Genomic DNA, 23,204 nt, shown 5'->3' with positions numbered 1-23,204 from the left:
TGTGCATGCTATGACTCCGTGATCACCGTACAAGCCCATGCTTCCACCAAGGCTGCTCTAAAGAAGCAAACGAGAAGGTCCATGGTAGATCCCTCCCAATCACTCATACGTAATATCCTATAAAAGGGAGTCACGGCAATCACGATTCCACACACTCTTTGCCAGAATTGCTCATTGAGGCACAAGCGTTGCGTGGCTTTCGTCTTCTCTATCTCATGCTCATCCCACTCATTCCATAGAGTGGACACCATCGGCAGACTGCACCTCATAAAAGCACTCCAATGGCAACCACATATAAGCAAAGCGAGTTGAAGAAGTCTTCTTCAACTCAAGTATGCTATGCTCACGATACATTGCAAGCATCTTCACCTTCACCGTGAAGAAGGTGATAATTAATGTAGCCTTATGCACCACCCTCTTCACTCATTTGAGCTTCCCAATGTTCTCCATGAGCAACTCCAAACAATGACTTGCACATGGAGTCCACACTATTGAAGGAAACTCAACCTCAAGCAAATGGCCCATGCACTAACAATTGGATGCATTGTTGGTAACAACTTGCATCACATTTGGTGGGCCCACGTACAACCACATTATACATGGCACAAATTTAAAATTATGATAAGGAAAGTTTTGGGGGGACATGAATTAAAAATTATAATAATGAAAGCAACTTCTTTAAAATTTAAAAAGACAATGTATACCTCAATGATAGCTTGCCGAATGTGGCAGTTGATGAACGTGCTGGTTGTTTTGCTTCCCCTCTTGCTGGTGTCTATGGCTCACAAAAAATTATATGCCGAGTGGACATGAAACGAGCATGTTGTTGATGCCTTGTTTTCTATGGTCTCTCCATCCATCGCAGTGAGAATGGAGCAATCGTATTTTGTCCATGTGGCCTGAATAGGATTAAGTGCTTTATCAATCCTCTCCTTCTCTTCATCAATCTTCCTCATTCTTATGTCATTGTATATGACACTGGTCCCCGTCCTTCATATGGGACCACATTGGAGATGGTTCTCACCATCTTTCTCCATTGCTCATGCTTTAGGACATTGAATGCAAGATGGCACTTGATCACTGTGCGTGCAATCTCAATGTCCGCTTATCGTTGCCTTTTTCTAAGAAAGGCAACCGATCTAATATGACCGAGAGCTTCAGAGAGAGATGATTGCCTATTTGGTGGCGCATGAGCCTCAAATCTTTGCCTTTTGCCAATGCTAGAGCCGGATGCGGATGTGGAGTCGGCACCACCAATGGGGAAGGTCTCACCCACATACGTTGAAGATACGCCTACATTTGAGGTTTCCTCACGAGTAGACATAGGTGTGGGTGCTGTCGCCGATGTGCCATTTCCTCCTCTAGTGGATCCCCCTCTCATCTTGGTGAGAATGTCCTCCACAATGTGTTAGAGGGATCGCCTTGTATGCGACAACTTGCCCCCCTTGTCTTGGAAAGATGTTGAAAAAGCTAGGTCACACCACTTGTGTAGCGATTCCTGGAATACTTGCATGTCCAATGGTGGAAGTTGGACAAAGAGAGTCGAGACTCGTCACTCCGATCGGCTATCACGATGATGCTTGAAGAGGGAGGGGATGGGGGGAACTTGAAAGAACAATGAAGAGGGAGGGATGGGGGGAAGAGGAGATGATGCTTGAAGAGGGAAGGAATGGGAGATTGATGCTTGAAGACAAGAGGGTGGGGATGAGCCTTGAGGAGAGAGTGACACTTGAGAGAGACTAGAGTGTGCAAATGAGCCCCAATTCCACAACCCGTCTCTTTTTGCCAACTGTTGCCCTGGGTCCTCACGAAAATGTACTGAAATTGTGCTGCATAACCGGTTTTTGTCCACAGGATGGGTGGCAAAAATGCACAAAAAATATCGCATGAATTTGTATGGTACTGTACGGGTATGTATGGTATGAACCATACGGTACGAATCCATCCGTATGTCATACGAAGGAAACTCCATTGTATAACATTTGTTTGCACATGCTAGTTTGCATTATCCCTTGCATCAAATCATGCATTGGCATTGTGTTTTTGTGAATAGAGTGCTTTTGATGATGGGAAAACTTGTCTTTTGATAGATGCACATTCAAGGATGAAAATATCCTTGTATCTGTGCATATCACCCCTTTTTCTTCATTAAAGAGTGGTTGATTTGGGATCCACCATATTTGTGGCAGCTCATTTAGCAATCTCCATGGCATGACCTTATGGGAGCATTTTGCACATACTTCTATACTTCCTCATCACCAACACCTTGATGGGTGGTTGGGATAGTCTTTCTATTTTGTGATGTTGGATCTAAGCATCCCTTTATGATCCCCCATGGGCATAGATTATCCAAAAAGAAAAAGTTCAAAGCAGGTTCATCACCTTTGCAAGTGGTGGTAGGCCATTGGGCAGTCGATGAGCACCCTTTGCCTTGGCCTCTTTAGGGTCGCCCTTTGGGCTCCTGAGGGAAGATAACCATTGCCTTTGTAGTCTTGGTAGGCTATGTCCAGCCTACCTTTACTACACAAGCTGGTTCGTACACTGCTCACATCATAATAATAGCTGTGACCCAGCCTCCAAAGCCTCCAGTCAGCTGTGTTTTTAGCCTACAACTGCCGCCCTGATTGTCAACTGCCTTCGGGACTTGTCAACTGCTTTGTTGCTGCTGCGTACTTCAGTAGATCGGTCTTCACCAGTCTCAGCCCTGCATTTTTGGGAGAATGAAGTCTGCACTACTGCCTATTGCCATTTACAGCAGCTAATCATTGCATGGAGGCTGCCTATTGCGATTTGGGATCTGTTTAGAGTACGACACATTCTCTAGTTCATCTCTGCCCAGTCCATTCTAACACATGAAGATTCGATGTTTGGTATTCACTCTGTGTAGTGTGTTTATTGCATTCTTTCTTTATTCATTCCTCTCTCTACGTGAAGTTTCTCATCTTCTTTGAGTTCTGCTCTATCATGATGTTTTGTTATATACATGTTTATCTTATATACTCAAGCATTTCTTTACGAGGGATCGAGAGTTTGGGCATCCTAGATCAAACCTTTGTAGAGACTTGAGTGGGATGTATATCTCTATAGAAACTCTAGTGAGATTGAGTGGACTGGGTTAGGAGTGATCCCTTCTTGGACATGTCTCCAAACATTTCCATTTTTTGGTATATGACCAGCTGGCCCTAGGGCAGGTTGTGAAGGAAATTGCTAGGGTTTGCATTGAGGACACACAGAGTGTACGACCACGACAACTTTCTCTCCCTTCTTCTGTTTGTGTTTAAGTTTTGAGTTTTGCATTTAGGGTTTGAGTTTTGCCTGTAGTGAATGAATGCTGTAAATGAATGTGAGAGTGTACAGTGTGCTCAAGGGCAGAGCAATGTCGGAGTGTGACGTCCACCGAAGACGGATCCCAAGTTTGTGACCACCAGCCAGAGTGTAGGAGTGCTGAATAGTGAATGGCAGCAGGCTGGTCACCAAAACGCAGTAGTCTGGAGGCTGGAAACTGGTAAACGCAGCAGTGTACCACTAATCGGAGGCTAGAAACTGTGCACAGTCTGCTGTAAACAGCAAACAACAGGCTGAAACAGTGTCTTAGAGTGTCAAGGCTTGCAATGCTGAAAAGGTAGGCTGGCTGACCCTAGAGATGATGGACAGCAGACTGAACATCAGTTTGGGACAGTCTGGAGCAGTCGTTAGCAGCTGAGAGCTGTCGCCTACAGCAATGGACAGGCTGAAGATAATGTGGCTGCAGTCGATGATGGCTGGACAACAGATGGAGACGGGCTGTAAGTTGGAAAGTGGGCGCCAACAGTAGTAGAGGGTGTGTGGGCTGGTGTAACCTGCAAACAAGGATGATAGCTGAATGGGGGCAGCTTGTCTATTTATAGATGTGGAAGGGTGCCCCAAAAATTAGGGTTTCCACTAAACTCTCTCGAACCGCTCCCCGTTTTAGAGTTTCCACTGAACTCTCTCGAACCGCCCCCCGTTTTAGGGTTTTACTCTAACAGAGCATTTTTAGTGTGTTTTGGGGCTGTTTAAGAGGCTAATCAGTAAGTAATGCATATTTTAGCTCAACAGAGGTGTCATGAGGACATGTATTTTTGAAATCTCACATAACATGTGGATTAATTTTTAATCACATGATTAAGTAAATGTTGCACATGTGAGGTGCAACTGGGGTTAGAGTAAATTTATGAGCTCGGGACTTGAGAAAATCACGGGATGTCAAAGGCAAAAGTTGTTATAAGTTATGTTGCACAAATACTTGATGGTATTTGGTGTCAATTGTTGGCCTAGGTCATTCATTTGGCCATAAGTGTCAATTGGTGATACTAGAGATGTGGCGTTTAATGGTACCTAATACGGGTCTAATGGTCAAAGATGGCACGGAGAGACCCGGGAGTGGAAGATGCCTAGCCAATTTAATTATTGGCCAGTCAGATTTGTTGTATAGCAAATGTGGGAGAGCTATGAGTAGCCATGGCTAATCTATTTTCAGCCATTGCAGCTAGCCATGAGTGATTTTTGAGGAGGCAATTGCAGATTCAGACCCTCCATAGCTGGGCGATTACATCCAGGTACAAGGTGACAGTTGATTTGGACGTCTCAGCTGTAGGTGATAGCATTTAATGCTGATGTGGTAGGGCAATAGTTGCATTTGATTGATTTTCAGTCATTCTTCACGACAATACTCTGAATTTTCTCTCTCTACAGCTTTCTCTCTCATCTCCCAGCCATTTCACAGCCTTACTCGGAAGATCTCAGCATTTCGACCCTTGGAGGCTGAGAAATTGTAAATTTCTCTATCGTAAACCCTAATTCACAGCAGAAATTAGGGTTTAGCAGCAGCCTTGGAAAGTGTACCAGAAATTGGAAGTTCCAAGACTTTGAATTTTCAGGGCTGAAGGTGAGTTTCGGCTAAATTTAGGTGGAGGAGTAGGCAGCCATTGAATTTGGGACATTTTCATCATCTATGAACTGGGTGAAGGCCAATTAAGTGCCTGAATTAAGAGGCAAATCAGATTGAAGATTTGTTGGTCACTTTGGACAACAGGGGAGTTTGGATTGCGAAGGGGATTGGGAGAATCCCATCGTAAATCAACTTCTTTTTCATTAAAGCTAAAGAAATACCGAAAGGGCCGCCAATTTTGGGGCCAATCGGGTATGCATTGTCTAAGATCAGTAGGTAAGTTTATATTTTTAGATTTGCATTTATTATTTGCTGTTGTAATTAATTTGTAATCAGGGATTTACCACCCATTTCATGGAAGGAAGGCTCGTTTCATGGTTCCAGTGCCGGGACACCATCAAATCCTTTGAATTGGTGGGCTTGCGATACTTGATTGCAACTTGGGACTATTGCATTATTGCTGAAATTGTTGTCAATAGTGAATTACAACAAGTATGTCTTCACATGGTGATACGGGATCAAGTGGAGAGGATGCATCACTTCTTTGTCAATCACGTGGTGAAGGTGGAAATGCAATGATTGATGTTGGGCATGGTTCTCAGCATGGACAACATGCTGAAAATGTGGAAAATGACCCAAATGTTGGCACTTCAATGCATAAAGACTAATGGCCAGCAAGGGGCCGAAGAATTTGATGATAGCTTCAAGGATCGAATGCATACAACAACAAATCTTTTTGCTGAATTGGCAAAGGGTTCCCAGTTTACTCGATTCTTGAATGCCCCAAAGAAGGACAACAAAGACAAAGAGAAGAAGACACCTTCTACAACTTTGAGATAGGGTCCCCAGTTTACTCGATTCTTGAATGCCCCAAAGAAGGACAGCAAAGACAAAGAGAAGAAGACACCTTCTACAACTTCGAGACAGCCACAAGAACTGAAGGAAATGCCTAAGCCTTCTTTAGAAGAGCCCAAAATGCCTGATGAGAACAAATAGTTGGTATCCGTGGGGCAACAAGTGCAAATGCATGGCCAACTTGGTGGTGCTAATCCATGGGAACACGGGTCGCAAGGCAATTATGCACATGCAAGCATGGGACAGCAAGGATACTTTTGTGGTGGTACCATTTTTCATGCTATGGTTGGAGAGGCACCGCATATGGGAATGTATGGCACAAATCCCTATGGTATGCAACAGCCAATGCATGGTTCACAACACCCAATGTATTCGGGTAATGCAAGTGGAATGCCTAATCCCATGTATGGCAGCATAGGCATGATGTCTGGGCACAAAGCGGGCCATATGGATACGTATCGGCATCCCCAGGGATTGTTGGAGCACAAGGATTTAGTGCTGATCATGTAGGTGCTTTAGATAGTACTGGTTTTTATGCAAATATAGACAATGCACCCTTTTTGTAGCAGCCCATTTATGATCACTTGACTTCCATAGGTCCGCTGAAGGACTATGATGAAGGTGGCAAAAGCGAGCCGTTCAGTGGTGCACAAGATAGGTTGAAAGCACTTGTTTTTATTTAGCAGTTTGATGCAGCCTATTTTGGAGGCAACTTCACAGAGGCATCTAAGATACGCAAGACAACCACATTTTTGAAGGGAAATGCATTGCAGTGGTGATCTACACTTCTTATTCAAGGGAAGTCACCTACCACTTGGGTCTAGTTCAAGCAAATGTTTGCTTCAAATTAGTTGACAAGAATCTTTGAAGTAGACATTATGATAGCTTGGAATCAGTTGAATTCCAAAGATTGCAAGAACTTGGATCAGTATAATAAGAAGTTTTGGGATGCATTGCTGCCAGTTACTTCTTATCGCATAGTACCCCTCCATGAGTAGGTGGAGAAGTATATTTGTGGTTTGCCAAAGGGTATTCGGGATTTTTGCATTAAGTTCACTGTTTCCAGCATGTCTTAGCTTATAGAAACTGCTACTACAGCCAACACATTGCTGTGTGGAAAGGATGTAGGATTCCATGATGATGATGCCAAGTCACATCTCAAAGAGGCAAGGCTGAGAAAAAGGGTAAATCTGAAAATAAAGCTGAAAATCAGGGCAGATCTGAAAATAGGGTTGGAAAGAGGAACAGATCGTAGAGAAAGAGTGGGAAAAGTGATGCATGACGTAAGGAGCTGATGGTTGCAAATAAATGCTATATTTGTGAATAGCAAGGCTAAGTATGTGCTTTAAAGATCACAGGACAAGCAAAAGAGAGTAGCTTATCGTCATAGGTATGCTTTGCACTTTGCAGAGGGTGATTATGTATTGCTGTGATTTGAAAAGGCATGGCTGAAAAAGATGAAGGGCAAAGAGCGATTGTATCCAAAGCTGTCTATGAGATACTATGGGCCATTTCAAGTGTTGGAGAGGATCAGTGATGCATGCTATAGGCTGAAATTGCCTCCACACTGGCGGATACACTATGCCTTTCATGTGAGCTTGCTTAGACCTTTTCATGGAGATGTGCCAGAGGATGTATCTGCTGAAATTCAGCTAGAGATTGAAGAGCTCCATGAAATACTAGTATTAGAATAGATTTCGGCACACAGAGAGGAAGATCAGGGGTAAGGGTTCCAGAAGGTACTTGGTGGAGTTTCAGAATTATTCACCAATGGATGCAAAATTGATGGAGGACGATGACTTGGCAGACCATCCTTAGTTGTTGCAGTTTTATCTTGATGCTTTCTAGTTAGAGCTGACTTTAGTTCAGGCTCAATCAGGTTAAGTAGAGCAGAGATCTAGAGTATTACTTGATGCTTGTGAGGGAGCTAGCACCTTCGCTCCTCAGTAATGGACAGCTCTAGAAGTAGTGGATCTCGAATGTATTCAACATCCATTCAGATAACTATAGGTGAATAGTTGTCAGTACGTTTGTCAGGAGATATTCAGTGTACTAGTCACTATGTTTGGTATTAGATCGGTATGGTTTTCACTGCAACTTTGAAACTGTAGATTTGCATCCGTTATGCTTGCGTATGATCATTAATATTTAGTGGTATTCAGCTGGTTTTGTGGACAACAACATGTCTTATGATGCCATTGATGTTTCAGCCATGGCTTATGCTTGGTTTTCGCTATACTATGGTTTGGTTTTGCCAGATGAGTTGAGCTCATGAGAAATGAACATGTCACATGATAATCTAGCAATGTTTTTGGGATTCTTTGTGAGTCTTATGTTATGTTATGTTGGTTGGTAATTTTTAGCATATGTCGGGTATATGGAATGGTTGAACAAGAGTGCGCAATGTCGTGTTGACTATGATGCCCTATGGAAATTCTAGTGTATTGCTTTGCTTTTGATGCATTTTGGCAGTGCAATTGAGGACGATTGCAAGGATTTCAAGGCGGAGGGCTATCATGAGGACATGTATTTTTGAAACCTCACTTAACACGCGGATTAATTTTTAATCACATGATTAAGTAAATGTTACATATGTGAGGTGCAACTGGGGTTAGAGTATATTTACGAGCCTAGGATCCGAGAAAATCATGGGATGTCAAAGGCAAAAGTTGCTTTAAGTTATGTTGTACAAGTACTTGGTGGTATTTAATATCAATTGTTGGCCTAGGTCATTCATTTTGCCATAAGTATTAGTTGTTGGTGACACTAGAGATATGGCGTTTAATGGTACCTAACACCGATTTAATGGTCAAAGATGGCACAGAGAGACTTGGGAGTGGAAGATGCCTAGCCAATTTAATTATTGGCTAGTCAGATTGTTTTTTTGGGCACCGAAATAATTATTAGATTAATTTTCAGTAATTAAAGATTGAAATTAATATTTAATGATGGATAGCGTTGGAAAAACCATTTGGGAAGGCTTTCACTTGGTAAACTTACCCATACAGGTTGGTAAAAAGTTGAAGAAGAGGAAAAACGAGATCATTCTTGCTATAGCAAATGTAGGAGAGTTGTGAGTAGCCATGGTCAGCCTATTTTCAGTCATTGCAGCTAGCCACGAGTGAGTTTTGAGGAGGCGATTGCAGATTCAGACCCTTCACAGCTGGCCAATTGCATCTAGGTACAAGGTGACAACTAATTTGGATGTCTCAGTTGTAGGTGAGAGCATTTAATACTGTTGTGGCAGGGCAATAATTGCATTTGACTGATTTTCAGTCATTCTTCGTGACAAAACTCTGAATTTTCTCTCTTATCTCCTAGCCATTTCATAGTCCTACTTTGAAGATCTCAACATTTGGACCCTTGGAGGCTGAGAAATTGTAAATTTCTCCATTGTAAACCCTAAGCAGAAATTAGGGTTTAGTAGCAGCCTTGGGAAGTATGTTAGAAATTGGAAGCTCCAAGACTTGGATTTTTCAGGGCTGAAGGTGAATTTCAGCTAAATTCAGGTGGAGGACTAAGAAGCCATTGAATTTGGGGCATTTCCATCGTCTATGAAGTGGATGAAGGCCAATTAAGTACCTGAATCAAGGGGCAAATCAAATTGAAGACTTGCTGGTCACTTTGGACAGCAAGGGGAGTTTGGATTGCGAAGGGGATCGGGAGAATCCCATTGTAAATCAACTTCTTTTTCAATAAAGCTAAAGAAATACCGAAAGGGGCGCCAATTTTGGGGCCAATTGGGTGTGCATTGTCCAAGATTAGTAGGTAAATTTGTATTTTCAGATTTGCATTTATTGTTTGCTGCTGTAATTAAGTTGTAATCGGGGATTTACCACCCATCCACAGAAGGAAGGCTGGTTTCAGGAGGAGGACTTAGATAAGCAGGACCAAGACAATCCAAGTTGTTGCTCAACATGGGTCAGACATAGTATTTCCCACTAGTTAGCAACATATTTTTACTTAAGAGACTCTTAGATCATTCACTATATATCAATGCCTATGTGGCAGCCAAGGCATCTCACAGAAGTGCCACGGGGGACCTTAGTGAAACTCTCATGTGGTTTCTAGTCTATCTGTCGACTATCACAAACTTAAAATCCGTAGGATTTGTGCTAGTCAATAAGAGCTCTTGAGGCTTTGCAGAAGACCTCCATTGAAGCTACAAAGGCCCTAAAATTCTCCTCATCCCCATCCTGGTAAATAGACATGTCATTTGCAAATTCTTCATCTAGCAACTACTCAAAACTCTGGAATGGGAAGTCTAGTGCCTCGAATACTTGTATTCCTATCCCTCAGGAAGGAGCTCATAGCCTCTGCAACAAATAAGAAAAGGAGAGGTGCAAGGGGGCATCCGTGTCCCATTGACCTCTGAATACTAAATCTAGCACCATTGGTCCCACCAATGAGGACCTGGCTATGAGCTGATGAATATAGAGTCGATACACTTGTGATCCACTGCTTTGGGAAAACCATCCTCAACATGGTGCACTCTAGAAACTCCCAATCAACTCTATCTTAGGCCTTCTCGAAATCGAGAAGCAAAACAATGAAATTTTTTCCCTTGGGTCGTGCAAGAGCTGTGGATTCCCAAAAGGTGAAAATCTTGTCAAGGATGTTGTGCTCTTGAAAAAAACTAGTATGGGTAGGAAGAATGAGGTCTAGCATCAAGAGAGATAGTCTGAGGCTGATCATTTTGGCTAAAATTTTATATGCTGTTCCAAGCAAAGTGATTGGTCTCCACTAGGTGATCTCCAATCTATCTCCACTGCCCATTGGGATGAGGTGAATCAATCCCTTTGACATCCTTTTTGGCATATTTCCTAATGCCATGATCTCTTGAAATGCTGCTAAAAGTCCTCTACTGATCATGTCCCATAGCGAAGGAGGAATTCCTTGTCCAATCCATCGTCTCTTGGGCACTTCCCTGATGGTAGTGCTAGCAAGGCCTGGGCAATCTCCTCATTTGAGAATGGGGCCTTCAAATGTATCCTCATGCTCTCTGTGACCACTCTCTTGGTACTCTGCCACACACCTCTATCCCTCTCCAATCCTGGAGGCCTCATTGTCGAGCCCAACAAAACAATGTAAAAATCCATGGTTGCCTGACCAACCTCCTATGGTCAATGGGCAAGGGATCCATCCGCTCTTCTAAGTTTCCTAACACCTTGTCTAGAGTGTCTAGGACTTGTGGTGTGAAAGAATTCTTTGCCTTGGGATACTTTGTTTTGAGGTGTATCAATAGAATTTTCACTTTTCTCTGAAAAAAAAAGATCATGCACTATATGATAGGCAGGTGTGCAAGACTGTAGGGTGGTTTAGATTGCTGAGCAGGATATGAAAGACCACCTTACACACATGGGAGTTTGGCCCCTTTTTTGACTTAGGGGCTCCCTACACGGTGAGGCATTACAAACCGCCAGATAGACCATTCTACTAGCCTTGCATTTATATTTACACAATCCTTTTATATTTGTTTTTCTTCATTTCATGTAGAGGGACTTTGTCTTCAATTTTCTCATTAGTGATGATTATGACTCTGTATTTAACAGAGTCTCTCTTTTTTGGTAAAAAGGAGAACAACCAAGGGAGAATCTTCTTCACCATAACTCCATTTGGCCTTGAACCAATGCAGTAGGATGTGAATACTGTAAGACTCCTTTATTTGGAATCTAGGGAATCTCTTTGTTTGGCCTCGTATATTTGTATCAGGTGAGGACTTGACCATTTTGGCCACTTGTCTCATGCTGCTTCTGTTCATGTATGGATACTTTTTGCAACACGCTGTATCATTCTAAACCTTATGTCAAAGCCATCCATTATAGAAAAAAGTAGAACCAACACTTTTTCTTGATGAACTAAAACACAAAGGCCAACTATAGAACGGTACCAACACATTATAATGATGTAGAACCAAGTGAAACCTGCTTCACCATTGCTGGATTTCGTTTTCAGCAAAGATACCAGACCCCAAATTGTGTGTGACCCTTTCTGGGTTTAGAGTATGAGAAATTCTTCTTATGGTAATTATTGCACATGGCATCATTGCATGTGGGTGTATGCAGGCTGTAGTAGGCATGCTAGATTCTATTTGAAAGCTCTTAGCTTTTGGAATGCATCATTGTCAAATATGTACTTGTGATTGTTATACTCTTTACAAGTTTCACAACTTTTAGAATGAATGTTTTTCTTGCGGGCTTTTCTAGGTGTCATTTTCTCAGCACTTCCCAGGGCAGCTACTGACAGCAGGAATTGGCCACATCCGATTTTGGAAAATGGCAAAAACTTTCACTGGCTTGAAGCTTGAGGTAATAACATAAGTAGGTTTGTTAAGCACGTGTGTGTTTTCTTCGATTTCCTGTTGAATTGCCTCTTTGTATTATCAAGTTTAGGGTGTGTTACTGAATGGCATTTTTAATTAGGTGAGGGTTTGGTATTTGACACTTTACTTGAATGTGGTAGGGGTTTCAATGGCATGTGTGAGATGTGTTGAGCCAGATGAGGAATAGAGACATATGGGATTGTACTAGACAGGAGGTATGGAGAAGAGCTGTTAGGATGGTATTCCATGGCACAATAGAGACCATGATCGTGATTTGGGGGAGTGTAGCTTGGGTCACAGAGTCCAGACAGAGTGGTGATGTGGATGTCTAGGGGAGCCTCTCTCTCCTCGTTATTGGACAGCATCCAAGAAGGATCCCCACTCCAAACCACTTGTAGGCGCAACGGACCAGGGACATATCACATATGGGGGACTGATTGCTAGCATTATACCCTGGCATACCTTGACCACAACGTGCAGTCATGCTATAGATGTTCAGGATGTATCTGTATCAGAGACTCTCTTGAAGATTTGGATAGAGATCATCGGTCATCATCCGCACTCCGTGGGAGATGGGAGAGGATGCAGAGTGGCTCTGAGAGGATGAGGAAGAGGAGAGAGGCCTTCCTGTGGACCTGGGACTCTGGCACTTCTTTCATATGGCCCCTCATGTGGTCTAGCATTATAGCCCACCAGATTGATTGTTCACTCAACCAATGTATTTGTGATGTACCTAGACACTCTTTGAGTTCCTTGTACTTCATATTTTTACCTCAGGGGATTTCTCTGAGGTGCTATTAATAGAATTTTCTTATCTCAGGAAAAACAAAAGCTAGAAAAAAGCTAAGACACTACAGTTCCTTTCCTGGTTTTGGTGGGAAATCTGACTGAGACAATATCCATGGTTAAATAGTAAGCATACATAAGAATCCTTCTTTGCACAGATATCTCTATTCTGGTTTGGAAGACATACCAGTTGAGTTTGGAATTTTTTTTGAGATGTTTGGTAGAAGCACTTCTCTTGTGTCAGCTTCTAGGTAATCAGAGCCAGTTATTGTTGTACTTTTTACTTCATAGAATATATCTCACACTCTTGTACATCTGCTTTTTTTTCTGTAAAGTAAAGCAGAGGTCTCATACACTGTGCTCTACATAATAAGAAAGACGGAGCTTTACCGAAAAGCATTTTGTGTACATGCTTGCTTACGCACGTAGATTTTTCATGGCTTCATTTGCAACAGACTGTCCTTAGTTGGGTTCATCAGGTTTACAAGATAAAGTTATCTGTGTAGTTTTATCTAGGGGCAAGGATGTAATGGCACATTGCTTCAAACCTGATGAATTTCTGAATATATTATTATGTTTACTTTCTAAGCAGGGCATGATTGGAAAGTTTGGACAGGTTCCTTTAAGTGACATCTCTTCGTATTTGGAACTTGCTGATGGAAAAGTGAGTCTGATCATAGCCAATTAGTTGGGGCAATAAAAAAAGGAAAACAAAATCAAGAACTGCATTTTCCCAAATATTCTGATTGGCAGAACTACATGTGTCCCCTTTGAAGTTATAAAAAGCACAAATTTCTCAATGAATTTGTTCATATTACAGGTGCTTTCAGGAACAGAAACAGGAAATATAATTGTGTGGGATGGTGGGCTGATCAAATGTCAATTGAAAAGGCCTGGAGGACTTCCTTGCCATGATGGAATGATAGAAGTCCTTCAGATGGATGAGAACGAGAATGAGATACTCACTGCTGGAGCTGATGGTTGTGTCAGATTTTGGAGCCTTGAGGTAATCTAATGTTATACGTAAAAATTTCTTCCAACTAAGTCATGAAATAACTGAGAAAGGTATTTTGTAACATATTCGCATTTGTAAGTCCTTTTTTACACCATTTCATAGTATATACTAACTGCTGCATCATCAGAGCTCAGCCAATGTCCATCTTTTCTATCTTAACAGGTTGATGTTCCCTTAGCCCTATGGGGTGCTCTATTTTCTTCAAGTAAGCCAGGAAACACTCTCAGAGAAAATGTACTGGGAGATAGAGGGGAGGGAAAGCGGAGGAACATAAAAAAGGGGGTGAAGGAGGTAGAGAGGAGGAAAGGGCCAGGGACTGATAGAGTCACAATCAGATGGACAGCACCACGAACTAAGATATCTGCCAGGGTAGGGTCTGGACAGCAGTGGTACAGGGTTGAGGCTGAATGTGTGATGAGGAACAGTGAAGAGTGAATGAGAGAGTAGCTTTGGAGTGAAGATGGATGAATACCCATGCCTTTTCAATAGGCACATGGGTCACTGATTTGTTCAGGGTGGTGTCCTGACTCTCTTGGGTGGTGGTGGTGCCTAGACACTAATAAATGATACAAGCCTTTTTGCGTCTGTAAATGGATGCTGAAATAGGAATTAATGGAATACAGTGGAATTAATAGGTCTCTCAATCAAACCATTTGGAGTAGTTCTCATAAAGTGGTCCTTGTTGTATCAAGGATCTGGACGAAGATCATTCACACTCTCCTCAGGAGATGGGATAGGATGCAGGGTAGTTCTAAGAGAGCGAGGAAGAGAAGAGAGGCTTTTCTGTGGACATGGGATTCAAGAACTTTCTTCCATACTGTCCCTCGTATGGTTTGGCATTACAGCCCACCTGATTGGTTGTTCAGGCAACCATTGTATTTGTGATATACTTTGTTACTCTTCACAGAGTTACTTGTACTTTGTCATTTACCTCAGGTAATTCGTCGAGGTGTTATTAATAGAAATTTATTTTCTTCGGAAAAAAGAAAAAGAAATGGCCAGCGAACATAAAGTCTTCATCGTTGACTATTTTGTTAGGCAAACCATAGAGTCTATGAAGATGCTCAACAAAGAGACTGGCTAACTCATGGCTTTTGACGGTTGTCTTTGTGGGAATGAATCTAGCCATTTTTGTCAATCGGTTGACTGCAACCCAGATTGCATCACGACCTTGACTCGTAAGGGATAATCCTATTACAAAGTTCGTATAAATGCAACTCTACTTTTTATTGGGAATTCATAAAGGATGTAATATCTCTGCTATTTTGTCCCATTGGCTTTATTAAGCTGACACTATGCGTTGTCATGCACGCAAGTCCTCTTGGCCATCTAACTCGCCTACCACCCTCTCATACAGCACACAGATGCCCCAAATTATGTCTCATAGGATCCCCAGTGTTAGCATCCTCCGCAGTAGTCCATCTCGTGAGATTGTGTCAAAAGATTTGCACAAGTCCACAAAGCAGTAGGCGAGTCACCCCCTCCTAGCTTTTGCCTACTCGATCATGCCTCTCAAGATAAAGATATAGTCAACTGTAGAGAACCCTTGTTTGAATCTATCATATCCTATAGCTCTCAATCTCCCTCTCTCTGCATAGGTATTCAGCTTTGTTTGCTTCTTAAGGAGGTCCAACTAGTTCTTGTAATTGGTGATCGGGTGCTCAAGCTCTTTGATCACCCTATTCCTCTCTTGGAGGCTAGCCTCAATGTCTGCCCCCTGTCATCACCGTGTCTAGGGTTTCTGTGGGCGGCGTTGTAGGCTGAGGAACAGTGAGAAGCAGAGGTAGAGATCAAACCTGTGCAGATCAGCAAGTCCATTGATAGCTGTTGGGTAGGTTGGGGTAGACTAGTTGCTCCCTCCCCTTGCAGCAACTCCCCCCTCCAGTATCACAGCAGCGTGATAGGTAGGTTCTCCCAGAAGGGACGCGCAATGGAAACCTATGGTCAGACACCGGTGCACTCAGTGAGTCCCCCCCAGTCAAACACCTTGCGCGTAGTCCTCTTTGAGGAGTAGCTCTTAGCCGTCGGAGCTAAGGAGTTGGACCTAATGGAAACAACAATTTATGGTCAAGTAGTAGGACATTCTCCAGCCAGGGCCCAGCTTTGGGACTGGCTTCACTCCACGCTGCGCATCGGCGGCTAAGGGATCTTCATGATCCGGCTCAGCTCGGCAGATGCAACTTGCGAGTTACTTGCAAGTTCACCATATGCATCCACGAACGGGGTCATATACATGGTCCCTTGGTACAGTGGCTTTATTGTGGAGGCGTTTGCACTCCACAACAGGTTTCTTCGGCACCTGGTCACCCTTCTTTTCCCCGGCCTAGTGATTGAGTATCGCCAGTTGGTGGAAGACTTTGGACGGCTCTTCGGCACTGTCCTTCCCGCGTCTTTCGCAGATGCAATGATAGTAGCAGGAGTCCCAAAGATACGGGTGGCAGTGAAAGAGGTCAAGAATATCCCACAGTTCCTAGAGATTGAGGCAGGCAGGCACTCCTTTAGGTAGTAGGTCATTGTGACTGGGCAACCAGGGCAGTGCCTGCGTTGCCACGACTTTGGGCATCAGGCAACATTTTGTACGCATTTCGGAGCCAAGGCCGCTCCGCCTATAGGTCCGCAGGTGGACGTTGACGGCTTCACACGGGTCCAGAGATGACAGAGAGGGAGATGGCAAGGGGGGGCGCAGCCAGCTCCTCAGACCCAGCCTCGTCAACAGGGTGCAGGCGGGCGAGCGACCCCCCCTCGGCAGAGCACTCCATAGCCCCCCTTGTCCGTCCCACCCGACAGGACCGCAGCCCCCCACATTCTCCACCCGCGCCACAGACTGCCTCGCCTGAGTTCCCACAGTCCCCTCACCCATCCCTCCCCTCCCCTCCCCACCCCACACCCGCCATGCATCTCCATCCATCCCACCATCCCTCGATCTTCTTCCCCCCTACCACCCCCCCTACCGAGCACCCCCCTGATCTGCACTTGGGTCAAGTGAGCCCCCCCAGACCCACCCCCCCCTCCTCCCACAGGAGGTGATGAGCCACATACACATACCTCCTCCGCGTACCAATAGTCTTCCCCCTCTCACATAGCCACCAATTCATCTATCCCTGCCATCCGCCACACCTTCCTGAGATAGGCATAACTGTTGCCACAAGAGTTCTTCCGTAGTGGCCCATGGTCCTACTTGCGAGTTGCGGAGCATGGAGAGTTCCCACTATCTCTAGAGGTGGGGATCTTCGTGGTTCGTAAGTCAAGGAGGGGCAAGGTCCATCTACTAGCACCACTGGATGGACCAAACTATGCCTTTTTTCTTCAACTGAACAAGGTAGCCTCCGGATGTCGAACACCAGCAAATGCAGCAGTGAGAAGCTGGATCTGATGCAGACAGCAGTGAGGAGAGAGAAAGACTAAAAACGGAGCCTGCAGGAGAGAGAAAGACTAAAAACGCAGGCAAGACAGCCTGCAGGAGAGAGAAAGACTAAAAACGGAGCCTGCAAGAGAGAGAAAGACTGAAAACGCAGGCAGGACAGCCTGTAGGAGAGAGAAAGATTGCAACAACTGCAGACAGGAGAGAGAAAAGTGTCAGGGTGGGAATTGGAGCCTGCAAACACAGCAGTTTGCTGGTGTGGCAGGCTGTACGACAGCAGTGCAGATGAACAACACTCAGTCGCCAGGCAGAAACAACTGCAATCAGCGTGTGGAGGGCTGGAAACGGGCGCCAGACTGTAGGGAACAGTGTTGGACAGCAAGGGCTGAGATGTCCTCCGTGACCGGGGTGTGGGCAGCAAGTTGGTAACACCTGAAACCTGCAAAAACGAGATTGTGAAAGAGTGGAGGGCTGGCTGCCAATTTATAGAAAATTAGGGTTCTAGATTCTCTCCCACTTAACTTTCTCGATCCACTCCCCGTTTTAGGGTTTTGGCTAAAATAAGCCTAAAATAAGCATGTTTTGGGGCTGTTTAAGTGGCTAAGTGCATTTCTTAGCACAACAGCTAGTGGTCCGAACAGGTGCACCATACATCATGGCTAGTGTGACTAGTGTGTCAAATGGCCATTTTCGTGAGCGAGGCTCTTGGAAGCGTGCTTGATGGTATTGTCTCTTCATCATGGCCAATGCTACATACTTGTGTGTTAGTCGGTGGTCTTTTGCTATCTATGCCATGGTGAATCTCCATCAAATGTTGTGAAAGTGATCCCTAAGTAGACATGAGTCTACAACCTCCACCTATCTGGCTCCTAGAGTGGAGACTAACCTCCTCACTAGGGTTGATGTGTGGGGGATCAAGATCTTGGTTTTTCCAAGATTAATCATCCATCCATGCTATATACAAAAGTCATGAAGGACGTGGAGATGCTGCTGTAGACCCTCTTGTGATTTAGAGACCAGAACAATATCGTTAGCGTAAAGCATAATGGAGACAAGTATACTTGCTATTTTCACCCCATTGCTGCCTCCTCGTGTGGTGTGATCTTCTATCTCATCGATGTAGAGACCAAAGAGTGTGGGAGCGAGAAGACTTCCCTACACCCCAATGGTGCTAGAGACCATGTCTAAAAGTCCTCTTGGGCATCTCATTCAGCCTATCATCCTCTCATACATTGCATAGCTGCCCCAAATCATGTTTGATGGGATTCCCACAGTCTGTAGCCTCTGTAATAGTCTATCTCGTGGAATTGTATCAAATCATGTCTGCTGTCTCTTGCAATCTGCTATCCATAACATCATCAATTGGAGGGATCGAAAATCGATTCTTTATCGTAATTTTGTTCAAGGCATGATAGTCAATGCACATTTACGCTGTCTCTTGCAATTTGTCCATAACATTATCAATCCAAGGGATCGAAAATCGATTCTTCATTGTGATTTTGTTCAAGGCATGATAGTCAACGCACATACGCCATGAATCATCTCTTTTGTGCACCAAAAGCATTGGAGAACAAAAATGAGATGAGCTAGGCTAAACGGCTTGTTTACTTGACTCATAATCTTCTCTTGCTGGGTTGCACCGACTCTATTGGGTAGATTATTAGATGGACTGCTTCCAAGGATAAGATCTATACCATGATCTTCAGGCCTTTTAGGTGGTAGTTGCCCTGGAAGTGAGTGAGAGAAGCAATTAGCATACATTTGTAGAAATGAAATGCAATTCCTCTCTAAGTTTGACATGTTTTCAACATTTTCATTATTAACCTTATTCTTAGTAAAAATCGAGTACGTTGAAAGGTGATTTTTCATTGTTTTTGAAATGGCAACAACTGACATAATAATGACGGATTTCCCTTTTAACTTTATATCAAGTGCATGGGCCTTGTTCTTATGCCAAATAGCGATTACTTTCGCATGTGGATCTATTATTGTATGCATACGATGCTACCATGGCATATCAAGCAAGATATCACAATCCTCAAGTGGAGCAATAAAGAACTCTTCATTGTCCATATATCCTTGGATATGTAACTTAAGCTTTCGAACGAGTGGTGTGATAGGCTTTGCATGGCCTTTGCATACCATTCCAACTTCCCCCATGGGTTATTCTTTTGCATCTAGCTTATTCCAAGCTACAATGATGTCCACCTCAAAGGTACTTGTCAACCAATTCGATGCAAACATTTACTTAAATTGAACCCATGTTAACGGTGCTCTACCTTGCATCAAGAGTATGGACCACCAATACAATGCATTCCCCTTCAAGAAAGTGGTTGCCTTCTGAATCTTAGAGAATTCGATGAAGTTTTCCCTTGAATAGGCTGCATTAAACTGCTAAATGAAAGTCAAAGCTTTCAGTCTATCTTGTGTACCATTGAAAGACTCAAACTTCATTGCTTTTCCACTCTCATCATAGTCTTTTGCTACCTCTTTGGGAGTTAAGTTATCATACAGTGGCTGCATTTCTTGTATTTACATTATGACCAAGCCCAAATGAAGCATTTGCATGATCAACACTCATTCCTTGAGGCCCATAAACATTCACGAGTGTAGATGCATTACCAAACATGTCACTTCGTGCTCCGGCATCAAACCAATGCTGCCATATGTAGGATTATGCACATTTCCAGCCACACGTGAATACATTGGGTCTTGCACACCATGCGTTGGCTGCTGCATACCATAGGGAGTTGTGCCATACATTCCCGTATGCGGTCCTATTCCAACCATTGCATGAAAAATTGTGCTACCACCAGAGTATCCCGGCTGCCCCATTATTGCATGTATGCCCGGCTATCTAAAATCCATTGAATTGGCACTTCCATGATGGCCTTACATTTGCACACCTTGTCCCATAAGTATTAACTATTTCTCTTCATTGGCCTCTTTGGGCATTTCAAGTGAAGGCTTTGGTACTACCTTTGGTGCACCTTGCTATCCCAAAGGTGTAGAAGATGACTTCTTCTTCTTGCCCTTGTTATGCTTTTGTGTTCAAAAATTGAGTGAATTGAGGATCCTTTGCCAATTCAACAAAGAGATTTACTGCTGTCCTCATCCAATCCTTGAATTGGTCATCAAATTTCTCTTCCTCTTGTTGGTCATTAGCCTTGTTTTACCTTGAAGGTCTTGCATCTTGCCCAACAACAACTTTTTCAGCTTGCTGTCTATCATGTGAGCCTTGTTTAAGATTAGACATTGCATTTCCTTCTTCATCATGTGAATGTCTATACTGAGAAGCATCATCATTGCTTAATTCCATCTCACTATATGAAGATATCCTTCTATAATTACTTAGCTGAGCGCAAAAATTCGTATTAGTGCAATCTTTGGCTTGCAATTAGGTGCCTCCGGCCCACCAAATGAAAGGATTGAGTGGTATCTTGGCAAGGAAATTATGAAACCAGCCTTCCTTCTTGGATAGGGCGGTAAAACCTGATCATGTACTTAACTACAACAACTAACAAATGGACATAGATTGAAATGCACACATTACTATTAGAATCTTGGACATTGGACACCTTGTTGGTCCCAAAATTGGCACCTCTTATGGTATTTCTTTAACTTGAATTGCCAATGGATTGAGTACAAGCTAAGATTTCATGATCTTCTTTGTTTATCCAAAAGCCTCTTGCTGCGCAAATGATCAGCAAGCAATTTGGCCAAGTGCCCCTTGGTTTTCACCTAGGACTTTTCCTAAAGAAACCACCAATTGGCCAAATGCTGCCTCAATTCACATTGGATGAGATGGCATTTGAAATCCTTCACAATTCCTTGAATTTTAGGTGCTGATTTTAGTGAAGAATGCCCTTAACTGATGGCATAGGTCTCAAGGTGGTTGCTAAACCCTAATTTTTGTACAAATTTACAATAGAATTCTCCTTGTTGTCCACCAAATTTGGCTAAGATCTACTCCAAGTCTCTAAGGAATACCGAGATCTCTTGAGAATGGGTTGGAGAAAGTGAAAGAATGCTAGAGAGAGAGAAACCTCTGATTTTCTTCATGGGGAAACATTGAAATTGATTATTGTCAGCTCTGATCTGCCCCAAATGCTATCACTTGTTGCCAGGAGGAGTATCTATTGTTGTCGCCAACCTCTGGCTATTATTGCCTGCATCTAGGAGCTTCAAATTTGCAAATGCCTACCGTTGCTCAGTCTTCTCATGTTGTCTTTTAACCCAAATGGCCCTCGAACTATTGAAAACCAGACGAGTAGTTGCTCCTTTCTCTCTCCCACAGGTTTGAATGCACTTAATGGCTCTCCACCAGCCCCAAATACGTTTTTCTCAATTGCATTGCTATTTTTGCCAAGTGGCAGTCTTCTAATCCTATTTTCCAGCAATTTCTAGCCATTAAATTAATTTTTAGAATCAATTAATTTTTAAAATTAATTTCAAGCCTTTTGACCTTGCCCAAAATTAAGTGTGCCCATCCATAATTAAATTGACTAGGCCATTTGCAACCTTGAGTAGTCTCTAGTCTCAATTGACCCATAGTAGCTAAGAAACGTGTTTCTTTGAATTTGAAGCTTACGAAACGTTTCTTAAAGTACGAAACGTTTCTGAGAGTAAAAAACGTGGGCGTTTTATTTATTTATAATTTATTTTTTGGTGAGTTGGAACCAAAACATGGTTTTTTTTGACAAAGACTATCGGGCAATGTTAAACATGATGATGATGATGATGATGATGTGTAATGACTGGTGAGGGCTCAAGATTTTGGACGAGAGATTGATTTTTTTGTGATTTTGTTTAGTTATTAAACTTAGTCAATCTAGTATCTATTCTTGTCTTGAGAGTTGAATATTATACGACTTTAGTCTCATTTATGAGTTATTTATGATATATTATGATTCATTCTCGATTTTGACATTTTGTCAGTTTATTTTAAAATGAGAATCATGATGTTGCAACTTGACTCAGTCCATATTGTAGATAGGCTATTTACATGTTAATTTCAATTTTCTTTGTATGATATGTATGAATCATAATGTTTGAGCTCTAAACCATAGTATAGCTTGTCCAAAGACTAATTTTGACATAAGTGACAAGTCAATAATGGATCATGGATATGTAACGTATTATTCTCAATTGACTCTATTATCACTCGAGCTCAATTGGCCATTCTTTGTTTAAGAGAGAGTTCCATAGAGGTTAAGAACCTCTTTCCCTAGTCAAAACTATTAAAAATCCCTATATAAAAAAACTCGTGTTTCTTATTTTATCCCCTCTTGTTGAAAGAAACTTACAAAACACGTTTCTGAGGTTTTGTTTCTAAACGTTTCCAACGTTTCTGACTGCTATGAACTGACCCTTAGATTGGTATTGAACATAATTAGTGCTAGTCTCTAGTGTCATCGGTGATACTCAATGGCCATTAAATGTCACACTTAATGACCAAATAATTGTCCTAGGGTCAAAACTGACACCAACTAACAACCAAAGCGGATGAGCTTGCATAACTTGTCACAACTTTTTTGCCTTTGACATCCACTGACTCCTTAGGGTCCTTGGCCTATTACCGTGAAATAATTGCCATCTGCATCATATGTGCCTTACAACCTTGCACATTTGATTATTGAATTTATTAAATGTTACTAGCAAGTTTAAAGCATCTCCAAAATTTGAGGTCCTCGTGATGGGGCTGCTCTTTGAGCCCCTTGTTTTTAGCCTTGGCGCTATTTGGTCTTCTCCATATTATCTCATTTGGTGGACATGGGACAATTGGATGGTCTTTCTCTTCCTTTTGGCCAACATTTTGTTGGCCAACCATTAGTGGTCGACACTTTTATAATTCTCTAAGTAGAACGAGAGAACCTTTATAAGGCATTAGACGTCTGGAATCTTTTCGGTTATGCTTTTGGTCTTCTTATTAATATTTCCAAGTCCTCCCTTATTA

The 23,204-nt window shown here is 42.8% G+C and overlaps 1 protein-coding gene across 7 annotated transcripts in view; it reads left to right on the top strand.

Annotated features, from left to right (window-relative positions):
* The window catches only part of LOC148027458 (cilia- and flagella-associated protein 44-like), a 223,066-nt gene that overhangs the window by 30,710 nt on the left and 169,152 nt on the right, over positions 1 to 23,204 (top strand). For all 7 annotated transcript variants that reach the window (XM_087689155.1, XM_087689154.1, XM_087689153.1 and 4 more), the window contains 3 exons: positions 11,971 to 12,072; positions 13,465 to 13,536; positions 13,693 to 13,878. In XM_087689155.1, coding sequence (XP_087545281.1) covers positions 11,971 to 12,072; positions 13,465 to 13,536; positions 13,693 to 13,878 — 360 coding nt within the window. The remainder of the gene's footprint in view (positions 1 to 11,970; positions 12,073 to 13,464; positions 13,537 to 13,692; positions 13,879 to 23,204) is intronic.

This window comes from Lygodium microphyllum, chromosome 12 (assembly GCF_053477565.2).
Source record: "Lygodium microphyllum isolate KBCC chromosome 12, Lygodium_microphyllum_v1.1.10, whole genome shotgun sequence".
NCBI lineage: Eukaryota > Viridiplantae > Streptophyta > Polypodiopsida > Schizaeales > Lygodiaceae > Lygodium > Lygodium microphyllum.
This window is presented reverse-complemented; position numbering and strand designations above follow the sequence as displayed.